General features: G+C 45.2%; 1 protein-coding gene across 1 annotated transcript in view; it reads left to right on the top strand.

Moving 5' to 3' along the window:
• Positions 1-12,295, top strand: part of LOC124616583 — a 45,099-nt gene extending 32,804 nt beyond the window's left edge. The window contains exon 3 of the mRNA XM_047144904.1: positions 11,921-12,295. Within this exon, the coding sequence (XP_047000860.1) occupies positions 11,921-12,295 (375 nt within the window). The remainder of the gene's footprint in view (positions 1-11,920) is intronic.
• The last annotated feature ends 9,617 nt before the right edge of the window (positions 12,296-21,912 follow it).

The following is a 21,912-nucleotide window of genomic DNA, read 5'->3' as shown; positions in this document are numbered from 1 at the left end:
ACAAGGATGTTTGTCAAACAGCCATCGAATAATATGATCGAAGCTCAGCTTATGACTTGAAAGTACAAACAACATAACACTATTTATCCTTATAACACCACAGATCTCTAATGAGCTGCCAATCCAGTTTAAAGACTGCATTTTCAAATCAAATTAATCTACAGTTTTCAATTAACAGAGCGCAATGACAAACTTTAAAATATTGCGGCGTCAACCTCAAAAACTCCTGCCTCTCTCACGGTCAACTATACCTAGTATGCTCTCGAGTAGGAAATTGGAAAAAAATTGTACATACGTAACCTGGATAACAAATGGAAAAATGTTGTTAATAACAAGTATCGTAAAGAATTAAAATATGTTTCGGATAATTTTCATCTACTATTTAAATGTTTATCCTCCTTAGACTTGGCCACTGTTTCTATGTTTCGATACAGTGTATCGATACGTGGAACTGTTTCAGTGTTTCGGAACGGCTGTGGTTCACTGTTTCGAAATAGTGGTGTTTCATTCCGCCCCTGTCTCGCATAACCGGAACAGATTCGATCTCGAGCCAGACACAGAAACTGTTTCGTTGTTTCAAAATAAGGCTGTTTCAGTCCACCTGTGCTTGGAACGGACTAATTGTATCGAAACAGTGATGTTTCATTGCGCTCTGTATCGGACGACGCTCGGGCTCGGCACAGGTACTGAAACACAACATACCACTTCATGAAACACTTTCAAGAGTGTCGAAATCTTTTTGATAAGAAATAGCATGAAGCTTAAGATATCCGAAAATAAAGCTTCGTTTCTAGCTGACTGTCCTATTACGAAATGGCATAACATCTGCTTTATAAACACTAACCAAACAATAAAACAACACATACTATTCACATTCAAAATAATAAATATGTGAAAATCATTCGATTAAATTACACTTTTTTTATAACATACGCTTCTCTTTTCATCTACAGTAATCATATTAAGAAACGCAAGTAAGTCTACAACATTTTGAATAAAAAAAGGCGCAGAGAGACAGTTATTAGACATATACATAAATTTGATGTAGGTATAATTGCAAGTAATCTGTTTGACATATCACTGATAGTGTAATGGTGAACGGGAAGGGCTGGCAAACATGGTGAATTTATAGTAACGGTTCGAAACACCTGAAAGATAAAATTTTTTCTGTTATATTTTGTTATTTATTCGAATTATTTGGCGTTATTTGTGAGACTATAGTCACTGTGCCTATTATCAAAAATGATTCCCTTTGTGTGCATGGAAATTAGCAGGATGGGTATATTACCCATACTAACGGAATGTGGGAATCACAGTAGCAAATCCGTTGTTTCTGCAGTTTGCTCCCACCTCCAGTTCCGTTCGTGGTGGTTCTTCTGTCTTAGGCTATGGCTGTCCTCAGCCAATTTAAAAGTATGAAAGTCACACGACACGAAAGCAGCGCATTTGCTGCAGGAAACACGAAACTGCCAAGACGTCTAAGTGATAGTTTCATACTTTCTGCGATATGATTAGGGCTCTCGCACCTCATTTGTGTTTATATGGACATACTTACCCAGTAAACATTCAAGACGGTAAAATGTGTAGGTTTATTGGATAACAAAACACAAACTGTTTCACTGTTTCGAAACAGCGTATCGAAACATTACATTGTACTGTTTCATTTGTTTCGAAACAGTTACGTGTTTCAGTTTGCCCATCTCTAATCCTCCTATCCCAACTACTAAACAATCTCATCATGAACTCCTTCATCGAGCCCGGATACGCCAATTACTTATCAAATCGAACACATAAACTTCACTAAGAACAGGAAACGGAGCTCAATCACCATTTTAAGTTATATAACTCACCACACTAGCCATTCTTTGCAGTGACTTTAACGGATATTAAAACTCAATTTTGAAATAATGGCTGCGAGAGAATTAGAGGAAATAATTCCAGAAGGGCATTTCTACACAACTTCCGTTAGTAGCAAGCAAACGTTATGAGACAGATGTATGGTTTGTTTCAACATCGGAATTCAGTTCCTTTTTTTATAGCCTTTAAAATCTAATTACGTACTTCTTTCGTAGCGTTACATTAGCTCGAGGGACATTAAAAAACAACATTTTTAATATTGCTTATTTTCTTTAACATCACAGATCGATGTCCTATAAAAATACTTTTCTTAGCCTCTCAATAGATTCTATTCAAGTTATACTAATTATTTCAAAAATCTCTCTGAGCAGTATGGGACTTAAAATATGAGGTCCTCAATCCCCTAGAACTCAGAACTATTTAAACCTAACTAACCTAAGGATATCACACACATCCATGTCCGAGGTATGATTCGAACCTGCGATCGGAGCGGTCGCGCGTTTTCAGACTGGAGGGCCTAGAACCGCTCGGCCACACCGGCCGGCACTAATTATTTCGGTGATTTACTTTGAACGAACATGCTGCCATCTGTCGATCCCTGATAACACTTCCCTGTCCCTGCCCATACTAGAATTATCCATTTTGGCTAACACAAAGCGTTCCAAGACTGTCCCTTTAGTATCGCTCGCCAAGCGCATATCACATTGTGTACATAGAAAGCAGTTATCCACATATCACAATCTAATCCTCAGTGCGAGACTCGTTAGCACAAGGAAACGAAAAGAAAAAAAATGAAGTAGACACACATAAACTTGAGCGAACTATACTGCTCCCTCACAGCTTAAGCTGTCAATGACAGTTTAGAATTATTTAGTAAATGCCACGTCAGGTAAATAAAGGAGCTCATCCAAGTATGGTGTCGTGTGCAAACGACAGTTGCGCGTTCCACCTTGGACGTATACACCGATTAATACAGGGAGCGTGGTGGTGGTGGGGGGTGGGGGGTGGGTGGGGGGTGGGGGAGGGTGAGACTAAAATATGGAAACAAAATGCAATACCGTTGTCATTCAAAAGAGTTTCCAGTCGCGTTAGAATGTATGCGTACAGGTCATGTGTCGTTTGCAAGGGGATGTGATAGTCTTCGCGCAAAATGGTCTCTAATTCACGCAACGATAATCGAGATGGATAGCAATGACACACCCTCCTCTCCAAAGTAGACCAGAAAGGCTCAGTGGTGACTTTTGCAACGCGAGTAGATAAGACAGCTGATTCTTGTGCCGTAAGATGCGAGCTGTGAGAACAGGGTGCTGTCATCTTGGAGCAAGGGATCCGCATAGGGTGATAAACGTTGTATCATAGGATGGACTTGATCAGCCAACATGGTAATATAGTCCTTGGTAGCAATGTGACTTTGCAGAGTAACCTTGGGGCCCCTGGAATACCAGAAATGGCTGCCCGAATCATCGCTGAACCCCTCCATGTTCCATTCTTGGGACGTAAACGCTGCCAGAAGATGGAAACAGTGACCAGTAACACTGATATGACCAAATGACTACCTTTCATTGGTTTGTAGTCCAAGTTCTATGACCTGGGCAGCACGTTTTACTGATACGGATGTCTGAATTACTGATGTAGCTCCCCCTACAACTCACAGCTTATGAAGCTTTCTTCGTGTTGTTTTGGTGCTGACAGTGTTCGCTAGTGTGACGTTTAGTTCTGCAGTGTCTTTTACAGCTGTCGTTTTCTTATTTTACGTGACAATCCTCGTCAATGAGCGCCTGTCACGATAACGCAACACATACTTCCGTCTGCGTTCTGACTCAGGAGATGATATTTTTCCGCTTTTCCTGTATGCGGTATAAATCTTCAAGGCGGTTCCTCTTGAAGGACGAAATACTCCTGCTATCTTGCTTCCCCAAGCACCCACAAAATATTTGCACACATTCGACTTACAAGAGAAACCGTACGAACTTCCTCTCACCGATGTGACGCGTACTGACAGGGTGTGTAGGGCACCACTAGGACTTCATATGTAAACAGGAAGACACTAATCTCAGCCGCCTTAAGAAAATCAGCTTCAATAATTTTAGCCGCTCTTATAATCTTTTCACGATATTCTTTTTTTTAGGAGCCCGCCGCCAACTGAGTAAGCACTTGGTTTGATAAGCCTGAGATTCAGTCGATTCTCTATACCACTATCTTTTTTTCATTCCCTCATAATCCTAACAAGAATTTTGCTATGGCTGTGCAAATTGACAAATTTGGTTGTGGATGCTCTCTCGCCAGACATGACCCTAACCTTGTAATCCTGCGGAACATAGTCGCTGTCCAGTTTCGCCTGTTTCTCTTCGGGCTTGTAATAGTCTGATGGACATGAAGTAACTTCTTCGGTTTCTTCAAAAACAGATCTCCTTCGTCGATCACTTTTTGTGCAATTAGTTCGTTTTTTTAACATGATTTGTTTCTTCGGTAGTATTTCAAGATATCTCTTTCGCAATATTCATGTTTTCTTATCTTATCATTGCAGAGGGATTCGAAGCGATAAGGTTGTTTTTGAGAAATTGCTGTTCGCTATACACGACCGCCATTTTTAATCGCACATTTGAAACCTCACTGTACAAAGATTCGACTTCATAATCAGGCTCAATTTCTCTTGCTGAAGAAGTAAAGGGCACATCACTCCATTTACTCGTAATATCAGACACATTGGAGCAAGACGAACGAACTATCTCGGGGAGCTAATATAGGAGTGAAGTATTACGTGGCTTTGTGAATGCCGTTCCTGTTCTCCATCCACCAACCGAAAGTCACTTGCGCACATGGAGCTGTTTCTGATGGCTCGGGTGACAGTCGTAAGAAATCCGTCGTTAGTTTTGCATGGGAATGAAAGAAAAAGGGAAAACACGAGTACTGGCACCGAGATTCGGTCCACAAACCACGTGACTAGGAAACTATGCGCTTACTCGCTCTGCTACGGACTTGTTCAATAAGTGCGATCATACAAAGGTAATAAGCATGCCTAATACACTCCTGGAAATGGAAAAAAGAACACATTGACACCGGTGTGTCAGACCCACCATACTTGCTCCGGACACTGCGAGAGGGCTGTACAAGCAATGATCACACGCACGGCACAGCGGACACACCAGGAACCGCGGTGTCGGCCGTCGAATGGCGCTAGCTGCGCAGCATTTGTGCACCGCCGCCGTCAGTGTCAGCCAGTTTGCCGTGGCATACGGAGCTCCATCGCAGTCTTTAACACTGGTAGCATGACGCGACAGCGTGGACGTGAACCGTATGTGCAGTTGACGGACTCTGAGCGAGGGCGTATAGTGGGCATGCGGGAGGCCGGGTGGACGTACCGCCGAATTGCTCAACACGTGGGGCGTGAGGTCTCCACAGTACATCGATGTTGTCGCCAGTGGTCGGCGGAAGGTGCACGTGCCCGTCGACCTGGGACCGGACCGCAGCGACGCACGGATGCACGCCAAGACCGTAGGATCCTACGCAGTGCCGTAGGGGACCGCACCGCCACTTCCCAGCAAATTAGGGACACTGTTGCTCCTGGGGTATCGGCGAGGACCATTCGCAACCGTCTCCATGAAGCTGGGCTACGGTCCCGCACACCGTTAGGCCGTCTTCCGCTCACGCCCCAACATCGTGCAGCCCGCCTCCAGTGGTGTCGCGACAGGCGTGAATGGAGGGACGAATGGAGACGTGTCGTCTTCAGCGACGAGAGTCGCTTCTGCCTTGGTGCCAATGATGGTCGTATGCGTGTTTGGCGCCGTGCAGGTGAGCGCCACAATCAGGACTGCATACGACCGAGGCACACAGGGCCAACACCCGGCATCATGGTGTGGAGAGCGATCTCCTACACTGGCCGTACACCACTGGTGATCGTCGAGGGGACACTGAATAGTGCACGGTACATCCAAACCGTCATCGAACCCATCGTTCTACCATTCCTAGACCGGCAAGGGAACTTGCTGTTCCAACAGGACAATGCACGTCCGCATGTATCCCGTGCCACCCAACGTGCTCTAGAAGGTGTAAGTCAACTAACCTGGCCAGCAAGATCTCCGGATCTGTCCCCCACTGAGCATGTTTGGGACTGGATGAAGCGTCGTCTCACGCGGTCTGCACGTCCAGCACGAACGCTGGTCCAACTGAGGGGCCAGGTGGAAATGGCATGGCAAGCCGTTCCACAGGACTACATCCAGCATCTCTACGATCGTCTCCATGGGAGAATAGCAGCCTGCATTGCTGCGAAAGGTGGATATACACTGTACTAGTGCCGACATTGTGCATGCTCTGTTGCCTGTGTCTATGTGCCTGTGGTTCTGTCAGTGTGATCATGTGATGTATCTGACCCCAGGAACGTGTCAATAAAGTTTCCCCTTCCTGGGACAATGAATTCACGGTGTTCTTATTTCAATTTCCAGGAGTGTATTTTTAAACTCTACTTTCTCGAAAACGGTTTTGGAGTTAAGTCTTCCTCTTAACATATGCTGAAGTCCAAGTCATTCCCAACACGCCCCATTGTAAGCTGGTCATGGCATTCTGATTTTTGTATGTTATCAATAAACACGTCAGAGAGAGAGACCAAGTTACGTCACTGCTAAGCAATATCTGGTCTTCATGTGGCACAGTCTTTGCCTCTGCGCAATCTGATGCATTATTAGCTGAAGCGTGGTAGGTGATGGACATATTTGGTAGCGCCGTGTCGACTTGTAATGATATCTGTTAGATGGAGGAAGATTGATTGTAAAGGATAATAAGATGTATGTACTAGGAAGCGAAGAGAAATTTTGAATAATGTTTTTATTTTTTTGAATAGAAGAAGCTTGAGGTAAGACTGCAGCACTGCGCAGTTAGTTTGCCAGAATGAGTATTGTCAGCTACTTAACTTTCTTCATTTGCTCAGAGCTGACAGAAAGACCACCCCACTTCCCTGAGTCATGCATTAACATATTAATTGATTAAGCTGTTTGACTTCTGCAGAAATTCTCTGTTAACATTGTACCCTCTTTACATCATCGTTCACTTTGTTAAGCTTAGTACTGTTCAGACTTATGTTATGTGCGACGTTCACGAGAAGCTTTACTTTGTCTTTTTGAACAGATATTTCATTCTAAAATCATTGTCTTGGAATGTCATTTCATAGGAACATTTACTCTCTGCGTGCCACTGTTTATTATTAAGCACTATCACATTTCACAATTTGAATAAAGTTTTGAAATTTTATTTGGAAATAGAAATCTAGCTTAGCTACTGCCTGCTTGCTGTTTGCTGCTGTGATTTCGAGAAATCTGCAACAATGTTGCCAAGACGCGAGGCAAGTGGAAATTTCGGTTAGGGCCAGGCAATTGTTTTGCTTCAATTGTACATTTAATATAGTCCAATCCAAATTAGGCTCTGTTTAGTCAACGGTTAGCGTTCGAGTTTAAGTTGGATAATATGGGGACATATACTGAAGAGCCAAAGAAACTGGTACACCTGCCGTATATCGTGTAGGATCCTCAAGAGCACACAGAAGTTCCGCAACATGACGTGGCATGGACTCGACTAATGTCTGAAGTAGTGCTAGAGGGAACTGACACCATGAATCCGTAAGAGCACGAGAGGTGATCTTTTCTGAACAGCACGTTGTGAGGCATCTCAGATATGCTCAATATTGCTCATGACTGGGGAGTTTGATGGCCATCGGAAGTGTTTAAACTCATAAGAGTTCCTGGAGCCACTCTGTAGCAGTTATGGACGTGTGGGGTGTCGCATTATCCTGCTGGAATTGCCCAAGTCCGTCGGAATTAACAATGGACATGAATGGATGCAGGTAATCAGACAGGAAGTGTCACTTGTCACGGAAATAATGCAAGTGTCACTTGTCTCAGTCTTATCCAGACGTACCATGGGTCACATGTCTCTCCAGCTTCTCTCGCTCCGCTCTATTACAGAGCCTCCACAAACTTGAACAGTTCCCTACAGACATGCAGGATCCATGGATTCGCGAGGTTGTCTCCATATCCATCCGATCGATACAATTCAAACGAGACACTTCCGACCACGCAACATGTTTCATCAATAGTCCAATGTCGATGTTGGCCGGCCCAGGCGAGGCGTAAAGCTTTGTGTCGTTCAGTCATGAAAGGTACACGAGTGGAGCTTCAGCTCTGAAAGCCGATATCTATGATGTTTCGTTGAATGGTTCGCACGCTGACACTTATTGATGGTCCAGCATTGAAATCTGTAGCAATTTGCGGAAGGTTTGCACTTCTGTCACGTTGAACGATTCTGGTTCAAATGGCTCTGAGCACTATGGCACTTAAGATCTAAGGTCATCAGTCCCCTAGAACTTAGAACTACTTAAACCTAACTAACCTAAGGACATCACACACATCCATGCCCGATGCAGGATTCGAACCTGCGACCGTCGCGCGGTTCCAGACTGAAGCTGTCCACAGCGGCCGGCTGAACGATTCTCTTCAGTCGTCGCTGGTCCCGTTCTTGCAGGATCTTTTTCTGGCCGCTGCGATGTGGAAGATTTGATGTTTTACCGCATTCTTAATATTTACGGTACGGTCGGGAAATGGCCGTAGGGAAAAATGCACATTTCATCGATACCTCAGAGGTACTGTGTCCCATCGGTCGTGCGCCGACTATAACACCATTTTAAATCCTGATAACCTGCCATTGTAGCAGCAGTAAGCGATCTAACGACTTCCCCAAACACTTGTTATCTTATATAGGCAAGACCCGAACGCCGTATTCCGGGTGTTTACGTATCTCTGTATCTGAACACGCATGCCTCTACCAGTTTGTCTGGCGCTTCATTGTAGTTCTGATAATACGTAGATTTTAACAGAGTGAGGGGTAAAGTTTGGTTTAATTTCCTACAGAAACAAGTATGAAGGTGAGGTTACACAATGTGAATCACGTTAGTGTAATACGTTTCGTACGATCCCCTTGTTAGCTCGGAAATACACTACTGGCCATTAAAATTGCTACACCAAAAAGAAATGCAGATAATAAATGGGTATTCATTGGACAAATATATTATACTAGAAATGACATGTGATTACATTTTCACGCAATTGGGGTGCATAGATCCTGAGAAATCAGTACCTAGAACAACCACCTCTGGCCATAATAACGGCCTTGATACGCCTGGGCATTGAGTCAAACAGAGCTTGGATGGCGGGTACAGGTACAGCTGCCCATGCAGCTTCAACACGATACCACAGTTCATCACGAGTAGTGACTGGCGTATTGTGACGAGCCAGTTTCTCCGCCACCATTGGCCAGACGTTTTCAATTGGTGAGAGATCTGGAGAATGAGCTGGCCAGGGCAGCAGTCGAACATTTTCTGTATCCAGAAAGGCCCGTACAGGACCTGCAACATTCGGTCGTGCATTATCCTGCTGAAATGTAGGGTTTCGCAAGGATCGAATAAAAGGTAGAGTCACGGGTCTTAATAAATCTGAAATGTAACGCCCACTGTTCAAAGTGCCGTCAATGCGAACAAGAGGTGACCGAATCATGTAACCAATGGCACCCCATACCATCACGCTGGGTGATTCGCCAGTATGGCGATGACGAATACACGCTTCCAATGTGCGTTCACCGCGATGTCGCCAAACACGGATACGACCATCATGCTGCTGTAAACAGAACCTCGATTCATCCGAAATAATGACGTTTTGCCATTCTTGCACCCAGGTTCGTCGTTGAGTACACCAACGCAGGCGCTGCTCTCTGTGATGCAGCGTCGAGGGTAACCACAGCCACGGTCTCCGAGCTGATACTCCATGCTGCTGCAAACGTCGTCGAGCTGTTCGTGCTGTTGTTTTGCAATCGTCCCCATCTGTTGACTCAGGGATCGAGGTGTGGCTGCACGATCCGTTACAGCCATGCGGATAAGATGCCTGTCATCTCGACTGCTAGTGATACGAGGCCGTTGGGATCCGGCACGGGGTTCCGTATTACCCTCCTGAACCCACCAATTCCATATTCTGCTAACAGTCATTGGATCTCGACCAACGCGAGCAGCAATGTCGCAATAAGATAAACCGCAATCGTGATAGGCTACAATCCGACCTTTATCGAAGTCGGAAACGTGATGGTACGCATTTCTCCTCCTTACACGAGGCATCACAACAACGTGTCGACAGGCAACGCCGGTCAACTGCTGTTTGTGTATGAGAAATCGGTTGGAAACTTTCCTCATGTCAGCACGTTGTAGGTGTCGCCACCGGCGCCAACCTTGTGTGAATGCTCTGAAAAGCTAATCATTTGCATATCACAGCATCTTCTTCCTGTCGGTTAAATTTCGTGTCTGTAGCAGGTCATCTTCGTGGTGTAGCAATGTTAATGACCAGTAGAGTACTGGCGGTGCGGTCGAGAAATTGTGGTACAGGAAAATCCCCACTATATCGGTACCTGAGATGTACTGTGTGCCATCGCTCGTGCGCCGACTATAACACCACGTTCAAATTCACTTAAATCATGATAACCTGCTATTGCAGCAGCAGTAAGGGATATAACGACTGCACCAGGCACATGTTGTCTTATACAGGGTGTTACAAAAAGGTACGGCCAAACTTTCAGGAAACATTCCTCACACACATAGAAAGAAAATACGTTGTTGTGTGGACATGTGTCCGGAAACGCTTACTTTCCATGTTAGAGCTCATTTTATTACTTCTCTTCAAATCACATTAATCATGTAATGGAAACACAAAGCAACAGAACGTACCAGCGTGACTTCAAACACTTTGTTACAGGAAATGTTCAAAATGTCCTCCGTTAGCGAGGATACGTGCATCCACCCACCGTCGCATGGAATCCCTGATGCGTTGATGCAGCCCTGGAGAATGGCGTATTGTATCCACAATACGAGCACGAAGAGTCTCTACACTTGGTACCGGGGTCGCGTAGACAAGAGCTTTCTAATGCCCCCATAAATGAAAGTCAAGAGGGTTGAGGTCAGGAGAGCGTGGAGGGCATGGAATTGGTCCGCCTCTACCAATCCATCGGTCACCGAATCTGTTGTTGAGAAGCGTACGAACACTTCGACTGAAATGTGCAGGAGCTCCATCGTGCATGAACCACATGTTGTGTCGTACTTGTAAAGGCACATGTTCTAGCAGCACAGGTAGAGTATCCCGTACGAAATCATGGTGGTGAATCGAGGAAGTACAGTACATACTGACGAAACTAAAATGAGCTCTAACATGGAAATTAAGCGTTTCCGGACACATTTCCACATAACATCTTCTCTTTATTTGTGTGTGAGGAATGTTTCCTGAAAGTTTGACCGTACCTTTTTGTAACACCCTGTATAGGCAAGATCGCAACGCCGTTTTCTGGCTGTTTACATATCTCTGTATCTGAATACGCATGCCTGTACCAGTTTGTTTGACGCTTCAGTATAGTTCTGATAGTAGTGTTTTACACAGTGAGGGGTAAATTTTGGTTTAATTTCCTAGAGAAACAAGTATGAAGGGGAGGTTACACAATGTGAACCACAATCGTACGATCCCCTTGTTAGCTCGGAAATAATTCCGTTACAGCAACGGTGAACACTATTTTCTGCCCATGACTAACACTTGCAACGTACCAAAGACACTACGCAGGTGCCGTTCGTTGTCGAATACAAGAGCGCAACTCGCAGGCATGGCCAGCAACTGTGAGCATGGATTTGTCGCGGTGTCTCCGTATTTTTGTCCAACCACCGTGTAATGACCTCAGCTGCCTACTACAGTACGTAGGATGCCTTGATTGGTACTAAAGTAATGATCCTAGCAAAAGTCAGCAATGTCACAGGATACTGTTGCCTTACCGCCTTTTTAACAACAGCGAGGGTAGACCGTGAAATAGAAGTCGGGTAACAAAGTGTATTGGTGAACATCCGTCCGGCATGCCTTACGGGTGCCGGGTAGGGTGGGCGCATCACGTTTACCGCCGTTTTATGCCAGTTAGCCGACGGCCGGCGTCCCGGGAGAAATAAAAATCCCCAGCGCGGAGGACGCGGCAGAAATGAGATTTCGCTCGCAGTCCGGGCCAGGGACGGGCGGGCGCTGCTGCCGCCGCCGCCGCCGCCGCCGCCGCCACTGTGCGTCCCGGTGGCGGTCGCGACCCGGCCAGTGATTACGTACGTAAATCTAATAACGCGGCGCTGAGGCGGCGCCGCCGGCCCCGGGCTCCGCTGGCCGACCTGCGGGGGCGGCGCCGCGCACGGAGCGACGGGCGTCCGGAGGCGACGCTGGCCGGAGGCGGCCGGATTGACTCTGGCCGAGGAAGGCGGCCGAAAGGAAAGGAAGAGGAGGAGGAGGAGGAGGAGGAAGAGAGGCGGAAAAATACGGGGCGGAAAAAGAGCGCCGCGCGCGAGCACACACACACAGAGGAGCGAGCGGTAACTACTTTACGTCCGTGCGGATGAGGCTCGCCTCGGGTGCGGATTTACGGGCGGCGGTCGGATACACAGCCAGGATTTCCCTCTGAGGTTCGCTGTCAGGCGGGCGCCTTGTTTCCGCTACGCGGGACTCAAACAGACGTCGGCCCAAATCTTTGTCCCGGCTGCCTGCCCGCCGTTTACCATTTTCGTGTGCGGGGCCCGCGTTCACTTCGCTGCTGCTGTCGGAGCGCGCAGGAAAATGACACCGTTCTATGCAACAACGACGCAAAAATTACGAAACACTGGTATAATTCTATGGATATCGCCGTTCTTTTGGTACTTCCCAGATCGATTACGACCACTCCGTCTACTTTTAGGTGAAAATTACATAGTAAACTACACTGTCCACACAGATTTATGTGACCACCTGTCGAAATCCCGAACAACCACCTCTTACGACTGCGAGACGTGCAGGAAGAGAGACAGTCAGGTTCTGGAAGGTACCGCCGGGGATGTGGACTGTGGTGTGCGTACTGTAAGACCTTCGGTACACACACCATCAGATTATTTGACTTGTCGCTCTAACGAAGTAGGCGAGTGTCAGCATTACGTCTCTTGGTCTTATCGTGGAGTGTTTATCTTGTGCCGTTATTTAGACGGTAGAAATGCCACTTGCACGCTTACAGTAGCAGATTGGCGGTGACCAACTTTAAACAGAACTTGATTAATTTTCACACACATCTATTAAAATAATAAAAACATAGACATTACGTAACTTGATTCTGGATGCTGTTTACAATTGACAATCGGAAGTTCCTTTGCTTCAAATGGCTCTGAGCACTATGGGATTCAACTGCTATGGTCATCAGTCCCTTAGAACTTAGAACTACTTAAACCTAACTAACCTAAGGACATCACACACATCCATGCCCGAGGCAGGATTCGAACCTGCGACCGTAGCGGTCTCGTGGTTCCAGACTGTAGCGCCTAGAACCGCACGGCCACAGTTCCTTTGGTCTTGGTTCGTTAATCTTATTCTCACATATCTCTGATACTTGACGAAGTGCCTATACATTTCTCTTCAGGGCTATGTACAGGAATATGATAATCTTATTAGGCGCAGACTGAAACTTGACTACAGACTGGTACAGACTAATGTAGACTGGTACAGACAGGTGCAGATAAATGCAGACTCGTACGGACTAATGCAGACTGACTAATCAGAGGTCTGTACACTCGTTATAATAGCTCGCACGTTCAGGTATCACTGCGCAAGTGTGATCCGCGAGGAGAAAAGGTTATACGTTAGCAGCAATCTCATTGGCTGCGTTACATATTAATACGCGGATCGGCGGAAGCAGAATTTGGTCCGTCTCTAAGGTAGCGCCATCTCGTAGTGCGGAGACGAACGAGCGCTGTGCCTACGCTGTTGTGCTTAGCGGGGCGCGCTCTAGTGGGAAAGTTGTGTACGCGCTGACTACGCGGAACTATGTACACAACATGGACCCATACCGACTCAAGCGGAGGTTTCTCGGCTGAGGTTCCATGTCTCGTATAGCCCGATCCCACAAATTCTCGATTGGCTTTAAATCCGGCGAGTTCCGTGAACAGCGGAGTACGGTAAGTCCATCAGGGTGCTCTTCGAACTCCGCAGGTACAACAGGAACTGTGTCACACGTTGCATTGCCCTCATCTACATATGCATCTACATGGATACTCTGCAAATCACATTTAAGTGCCTGGCAGATGGCTCATCGAACCTCCTTCACAATTCTGCATTATTACAATCTCGTATAGCGTGCGGAATGAATGAACACCTATATCTTTCCGTACGAGCTCTGATTTCCCTTATTTTATCGTGGTGATCGTTCCTCCCTATTTATGTCGGTGTCAACAAAATATTATCGCTTTCGGAGGGGAAAGTTGGTGATTGGAATTTCTTTTAATGATGTGCAGACCAAATCCTGTATCATTTCTGTGACACCCTCTCCCATATTTCGCGATAATACAAAACCTGCTACCTTTCTTTGAACTTGTTTGATGTACTCCGTCAGTCCTATTTGGTAAGTGGTGAGGACTCCCCACACAGCGCAGCAGTATTCTAAAAAAGGACGGACAAGCATAGCGTAGGCAGTGTCCTTAGTCTAGGTCTGTTACATTTTCTAAGTGCCCTGCCAATAAAACGCAGTCTTTCATTATCCTTCCCCACAACGTTTTCTATGTGTTTCTTCCAATTTAAGTTGTTCGTAATTGTAATACCTAGGTATTTAGTTGGAGTTACAGTCTTTAGATTTGACTGATTTATCGTGTAACCGAAGTTTAACGAGTTCCTTTTAGCACTCATGTGGATGACCTCACTCTTATCGTTATTTACGGTCAACTGCCACTATTCGCACCATTCAGATATTTTTTCTAAATCGTTGTGCAGTTTGTTTTGATCTTCTGATGGCTTTATTAGTCAATAAACGGCAGCGTTATCTGCAAACAACCGAAGACGGCTGCTCAGGTTGTCTCCCAAATCGTTTAAATAGATAAGGAACAGCAAAGGGACTATAACACTACCTTGGGGAACGCCAGAAATCATTTCTGTTTTACTCGATGACTTTCCGTCAATTACTACGAACTTTGAGCTCTCTGACCGGAAATTACAAATCCACATAACTGAGACGATATTCCATAAGCACGCAATGTCACTACGATCCGCTTGTGTGGTACAGTGTCAAAAGCCGTTCGGAAATCCAGAAATACGGAATCGATCTGAAATCCCTTGTCAATATTACTTAACACTTCATGTGAATAAAGAGATAGTTGTGTTTCACAGGAACGATGTTTTCTAAACCCATGTTAAACTGTGTGTCAATAGACCGTTATCTTCGAGGTAATTCATAATGTTCGAACTGCCCGCATCTCGTGGTCGTGCGGTAGCGTTCTCGCTTCCCACGCCCGGGTTCCCGGGTTCGATTCCCGGCGGGGTCAGGGATTTTCTCTGCCTCGTGATGGCTGGGTGTTGTGTGATGTCCTTAGGTTAGTTAGGTTTAAGTAGTTCTAAGTCCTAGGGGACTGATGACCTAAGATGTTAAGTCCCATAGTGCTCAGAGCCATTTTTTTTTGTTCGAACACCATATATGTTCCAAAATCCTAGTGCATATCAACGTTAACGATATGGGCCTGTAATTTAGTGAATTACTCTTACGACCTTTCTTGAATATTGGTGTGACCTGTGCTACTTTCCAGTCTTTGGGTACGGATCTTACGTCGAACGAACTGTTGTAAATGATTGTTAAGTATTGAGCTAATACATCAGCATAGGAACCTAATTGGTATACAGTATGGACCAGAAGACTTGCTTTTATTAAGTGATTTAAGTTGCTTAACTACTCCGAGGATATTTGGCTCTGGCTCTGAGCACTATGGGACTTAACATCTATGGTCATCAGTCCCCTAGAACTTAGAACTACTTAAATCTAACTAACCTAAGGACATCACACAACACCCAGCCATCACGACCGAGGATATTTGCTTCTACGTTACTCATGCCGGCAGCTGTACTCGATTCGAATTCTGGAATATTTACTTTGTCTCCTTTTGTGAAGGCATTTCAGAAGCCTGGATTTAGTAAGTCTGCTTTGGCAGCACTGTCTTCGATAGTATCTCCATTGCTATCGCGCAGATAAGGTATTGATTGTTTCTTGCCGCTAACATACTTCACATACGACCAGAATCAGTTTAGATTTGATGCCAGCGCCAATATTGGAATATGTATGTGGACATGGTCCCCATGGATAGCTGTATACATGTGTTTGTTGACGAATCTTCTATACTGACGATATCACCTAGAAAATGCCAGAGAACGTTCCCCAGATCATACTCTTCCGACGATTGTAGCAGGGTGTTTAGTTTCAGACGTCTCAAGCTGTACACGCCAACGGCCATGTTTCTGATGAAGCATAACATGTGATTCACCTGAAAAGGTCACCTGTCACCAATCAGTGGACGTCCATTTGCGGTGTGGTGTGAAAACTCAAGCCTTCGTCGCCGATGTACAGCAGTCAGCAAGGGTGCGTGAATCAGACGCCTAGTGCAGAGGCCCATATGCAGTAATGTTCGCTGAACAGTCGTTGAGGAGACGCTGTTGGTAGCCTCTTGGTTCATCTGAGCGGTCAGTTGCCCAACAGTTGCACGTCTAATCGGCCTTGTACAAATCTGCAGCCATAGTTTGTCGTCTATGGCCCATGGTGAACCATCACCTGTGTGATCAGTTGCTCAAGAGTTGCATGTCTATTCAGCCGTATACAACTCTGCAGCCGTCATTCACCCTGTCGTCTATTTGTCTATGGTCCACGTTGAACCATCATCTGAGCGATAAGTTGCTCAAGAGTTGCATGTCTATTCGCCCGTATACAACTCTGCAGCTATCATTTACCCTGTCGTCTATGGTCCATGGTGAACAATCATCTGACCAATCAGGTGCTCAACAGTCAGACGTCTATTCGCCCGTATACAACTCTGCAGCCGTCATTCACCCTGTTGTCTATGGTCCATGGTGAACCATCATCTGAGCGATTAGTTGCTCAAGAGTTGCACGTCTATTCGCTTGTATACAACTCTGCAGCCGTCATTCACCTTATCGTCTATTCGTCTATGGTCCATGGTGAACCATCATCTGAGCGATCAGTTGCTCAAGAGTTGCACGTCTATTCGCCCATATACAACTCTGCAGCCGTCATTCACCTTGTCGTCCATGGTCCATGGTGAACCATCATCTGAGCGATCAGTTGCTAAAGAGTTGCACGTCTGTTCGCCCGTATACAACTCTCCAACCGTCATTCACCTTGTCGTCCATGGTCCGTGGTGAACCATCATCTGAGCAAATAGTTGCTCAAGAGTTGCACGTGTATTCGCCCGTATACAACTCTCCAGCCGTCATTCACCCTGTCGTCTATGGCCCATGCTGAACCATCGTCTGACTGAGCAGTTGCTCAAGAGTCGTCGTTTAATCAGCCATATACAACTCTGCAGCTGTCATTCACCTCTGTCATCTATGGCCCGTGTGAACCATCATCTGAGCGATCGGTTGCTCAAGAGTTGCACGTCTAATCGCCCGTACAACTGTGCAGCCATCCTTCACCCTGCCGTCTATGGCCTATGGTGAACCATCATCTGAATGATCAGTTGCTCAAGAGTTGTCGTCTAATCGGCCATATACAACTCTGCAACTGTCATTCACCTCTGTCATCTATGGTCCGTGGTGAACCATTATCTGAGCAATCAGTTGCTCAAGAGTTGCACGTCTATTCGCCCGTGTACAGCTCTCCAGCCGTCATTCACCCTGTCGTCTATGGCCCATGCTGAACCATCATCTGACTGATCAGTTGCTCAAGAGTCGTCGTTTAATCAGCCATATACAACTCTGCAGCTGTCATTCACCTCTGTCATCTATGGCCCGTGGTGAACCATCATCTGAGCGATCAGTTGCTCAAGAGTTGCACGTCTAATCGCCTGTACAACTGTGCAGCCATCCTTCACCCTGTCGTCTATGGCCCACGGTGAACCATCATCTGAGCGATCAGTTGCTCAAGAGTTGCACGTCTATTGGCCCGTATACAACTCCACAGCCGTCATTCACCCTGTCGTCTATGGTCCATGGTGAACCATCATCTGAGCGATCAGTTGCTCAACAGTTGCGCGTCTAATCGCCCGTATTCAACTCCACAGCCGACGTTCACCCCTGTAATCTATGGCCCGTGGTGCACCACAGGTGCCTTGGCAACGATTTTCGATTGGGCCATTTTGCCACACACAGTATACTTTAACCACGGCTGCACGTAAACAGTTCACAAACTCACCTGTTTCGGAAATTTGTCCGCAGTTAGTCCGAAGCCATTGTCCCTTTGGACGCCAGACAAATCATTCCGTTTCTGCAACACGACAACAACTCCACTGGCTTTCCACGTCCCCTCGACAGGCTTTGTATACCCCCCAGTGACGGTGCTGCCGCCTGCCGTTCGCGAGTGTTTCTTACGCAATGACGTCGAATATTGGCAGTGGTCACACTGAAGTGACTGGACCATATATAACCTGAAACTGTACTTAATAATGGCCAATTCAGGTGTAAATGCCGTGGAATGTTAGTTCTGAACGAACAAGCTGGTATATGTCTCCAGACTTATGCTCAAGTACAGCAACTGACAGCATCAGCGGTAAATGAATAATTGTGTCACAACAGGCTTAATTTAACTTCATTACCTAATAAACACCACAACTGCACCTTGTTACTCCCGTGTGTAGTGTCCACCGTCACGGATGATCGATGTGAAGTATGAAGTGAGAGTGGTTTCAGCACTGTGTAAGTGAGGTTGTTTACCACCATTGAATAGTGAACGCAATGAGGCAATAGCTAGTGCGGAAGAATTCAGTGTGTAATGTTTACATTTGTATCAAATTTACAATGAACTGGCCAGAAGGTGACTTCGAACTGGTCAACGCTACAAGTTATACGAGGTGCATTCAAGTTCTAAGGCCTCCGATTTTTTTTCTAATTAACTACTCACCCGAAATCGATGAAACTGGCGTTACTTCTGGACGTAATCGCCCTGCAGACGTCAACATTTTTCACAACGCTGACGCCATGATTCCATGGCAGCGGCGAAGGCTTCTTTAGGAGTCTGTTTTGACCACTGGAAAATCGCTGTGGCAATAGCAGCACGGCTGGTGAATGTGCGGCCACGGAGAGTGTCTTTCATTTTTGGAAAAAGCCAAAAGTCACTAGGAGCCAGGTCAGGTGAGTAGGGAGCATGAGGAATCACTTCAAAGTTGTTATCACGAAGAAACTGTTGCGTAACGTTAGCTCGATGTGTGGGTGCGTTGTCTTGGTGAAACAGCACACGCGCAGCCCTTCCCGGCCGTTTTTGTTGCAGTGCAGGAAGGAATGTGTTCTTCAAAACATTTTCGTAGGATGCACCTGTTACCGTAGTGCCCTTTGCAACGCAATGGGTAAGGTTTACGCCCTCGCTTTCCCAGAACATGGACACCATCATTTTTTCAGCACTGGCGGTTACCCGAAATTTTTTTGGTGGCGGTGAATCTGTGTGCTTCCATTGAGCTGACTGGCGCTTTGTTTCTGGATTGAAAAATGGCATCCACGTCTCATCCATTGTCACAACCGACGAAAAGAAAGTCCCATTCATGCTGCCGTTGCGCGTCAACATTGCTTGGCAACATGCCACACGGGCAGCCATGTCGTCGTCCGTCAGCATTCGTGGCACCCACCTGGATGACACTTTTCGCATTTTCAGGTCGTCATGCAGGATTGTGTGCACAGAACCCACAGAAATGCCAACTCTGGAGGCGATCTGTTCAACAGTCATTCGGCGATACCCAAAACAATTCTCTCCACTTTCTCGATCATGTCGTCAGACCGGCTTGTGCGAGCCCGAGGTTGTTTCGGTTTGTTGTCACACGATTTTCTGCCTTCATTAAACTGTCGTACCCACGAATGCTCTTTCGACACATCCATAACTCCATCACCACATGTCTCCTTCAACTGTCGATGAATTTCAATTGGTTTCACACGACGCAAATTCAGGAAACGAATGATTGCACGCTGTTCAAGTAAGGAAAACGTCGCCATTTTAAGTATTTAAAACAGTTCTCATTCTCGCCGCTGGCAGTAAAATTCCATCTGCCGTACGGTGCTGCCATCTCTGGGACATATTGACGATGAATGCGGCCTCATTTTAAAACAATGCGCATGTTTCTATCTCTTTCCAGTCTGGAGAAAAAAAATTGGAGGCCTTAGAACTTGAATGCACCTCGTAATTTACTCCTACCTAATACGTAGCTAACATGAGTGAAATGCAAAAGTGTCTGAAATTGTTTTCGCGGAATACTACGGCAGGAGAAATGATGTTGTTTTATTCGATACAAATTGATATTGTTATTTAATACAGTCATTGAAATGAAAATACAGCTCTATCTTTTAAATAAAACTTTCTTCATAGGGCATATTCTGATACCTGGTTTTCTGAAAGTGTTATCTGTTTGTTGACTTTGGTGCAAGCCAAAGTTACTGAGTGGCATCTGCTCTGTATGGTTCCTTAAGTCCGTGTCGAAATGTGTAAAGGAATTTATAATGTCGTCTATATATGCATCGGATTCGAAATCTGTTAACCAATAAAATAGGTTTTTATTTGCGGATACTGAAATTATAATTCGTCAAGAATGTCGACCGACAGTCCACATTTCTACACGAAGTGGCACTTAGTGCAATTACTAAGGCTAAAAGTATTGGTTAAGGGTGACTTCGATTTCAAAGGTAATTCGAGGTGATCAGATTACTTGAATAAAAATCGAGATTCTTTTTATGGTGATGGCAGTGTTATCTTATTCACATTGCAGATACTTAAAATATTTTAATCCTTTATTTAACATACATGACTGCAAATAACGGCTTGAAACAGTAATGGCTGAAATTAATAAAAGTAGCACCACAAAGTGAGATTGAAACGACTACAATAGACAGAAAATTTTCGAGACTGTTATGCCTGGAAGCTATGTTACAGAGAATATTTTTATTTTAGGTAATTAAGAAGAAACACATGTAGTTCTTCAGCCTCATAACCTCCCCCCCCCCGCCCCCCCCCCCCCCTCCTGCCCATGATTCGTCATTGCTTTCGGCCGGTACATAATATTGGTTGCAATTTTCGATCCATTCTCATATCGATCTTTTACGCATATTTACTTTGTCAGCAATTTTCGTGTGGATCAGGGTTCCATAATTCGTTTCTCTTCTTAAAAAATCACCAGCTTTACTGATGTGCATTATAAATCACAATTATCGCACATGACGTAACTGATTTTGTGGGGGAGCGCTGCTCCTCGTAATTCGGACTCTTTTTTAGAAAGTCTTTTGAAGAAATTAAAGTATTTCAGTCGAAAGACGAGATAAAAATACCATAGCTAATTTTACTTGAAGGATGATGTTTTAAATACTTTTTGTTAATTATGTAGACGATAAAGACATATTGGCAACTCTTGCAATACTTTGTCTAGCCAAAATTGAATTTAAGTTTCGTAATAGTCAGATCAAGTGGAATAGTTTGATACACACCTTAGAAACATTATATTTCATTTTTATTTTAGAATTTTTCTAGTGATTTTGGTTTTTGCTTGTATTTTGTCCTTCCACTCCCTTTCAACACAGCTCAATTAATGTTGTACAGACACGATTTGCATGCGAGAAGAACCGCTGCTCTATTTTAGGGAGATGAACATTAAATGAGGTACATAAACTGGCTGCCTTAGAAATAAAACTTGGCCATGTGCTTTTTGTATGAAACATCCAGACTGGTCATTAAGCAGCTCAGGAAAATCTAGGGAAAGCGAAGCCTTGACGGCCGGGATGGGACTGAAACCATTGCCCTCACGAATGCAGGTCCAGTCTTTCACCACAGCTCGATAAAATAAAAGCGATTTAAACGTTAAAATAGAAGTAAATCATACGGAGTCGGTGACATTCAGATGAAGCAAAAGAGATATTAGAATTCCAGTTTTATATAGACTGCGTGATGGGCGCATAAGCAGTTTAGCAAAATAGAAAAAAAGAAGCTTGAGTACAATAATAATTTGTAGAGAATGGGGAAATGTGAAATACAAGAGCTATT

The sequence above is a fragment of the Schistocerca americana genome, chromosome 5, assembly GCF_021461395.2.
Source record: "Schistocerca americana isolate TAMUIC-IGC-003095 chromosome 5, iqSchAmer2.1, whole genome shotgun sequence".
Taxonomy (NCBI): domain Eukaryota; kingdom Metazoa; phylum Arthropoda; class Insecta; order Orthoptera; family Acrididae; genus Schistocerca; species Schistocerca americana.
The sequence above is the reverse complement of the archived record's forward strand: the minus strand, read 5'-3'. Positions and strand labels throughout refer to the sequence as shown.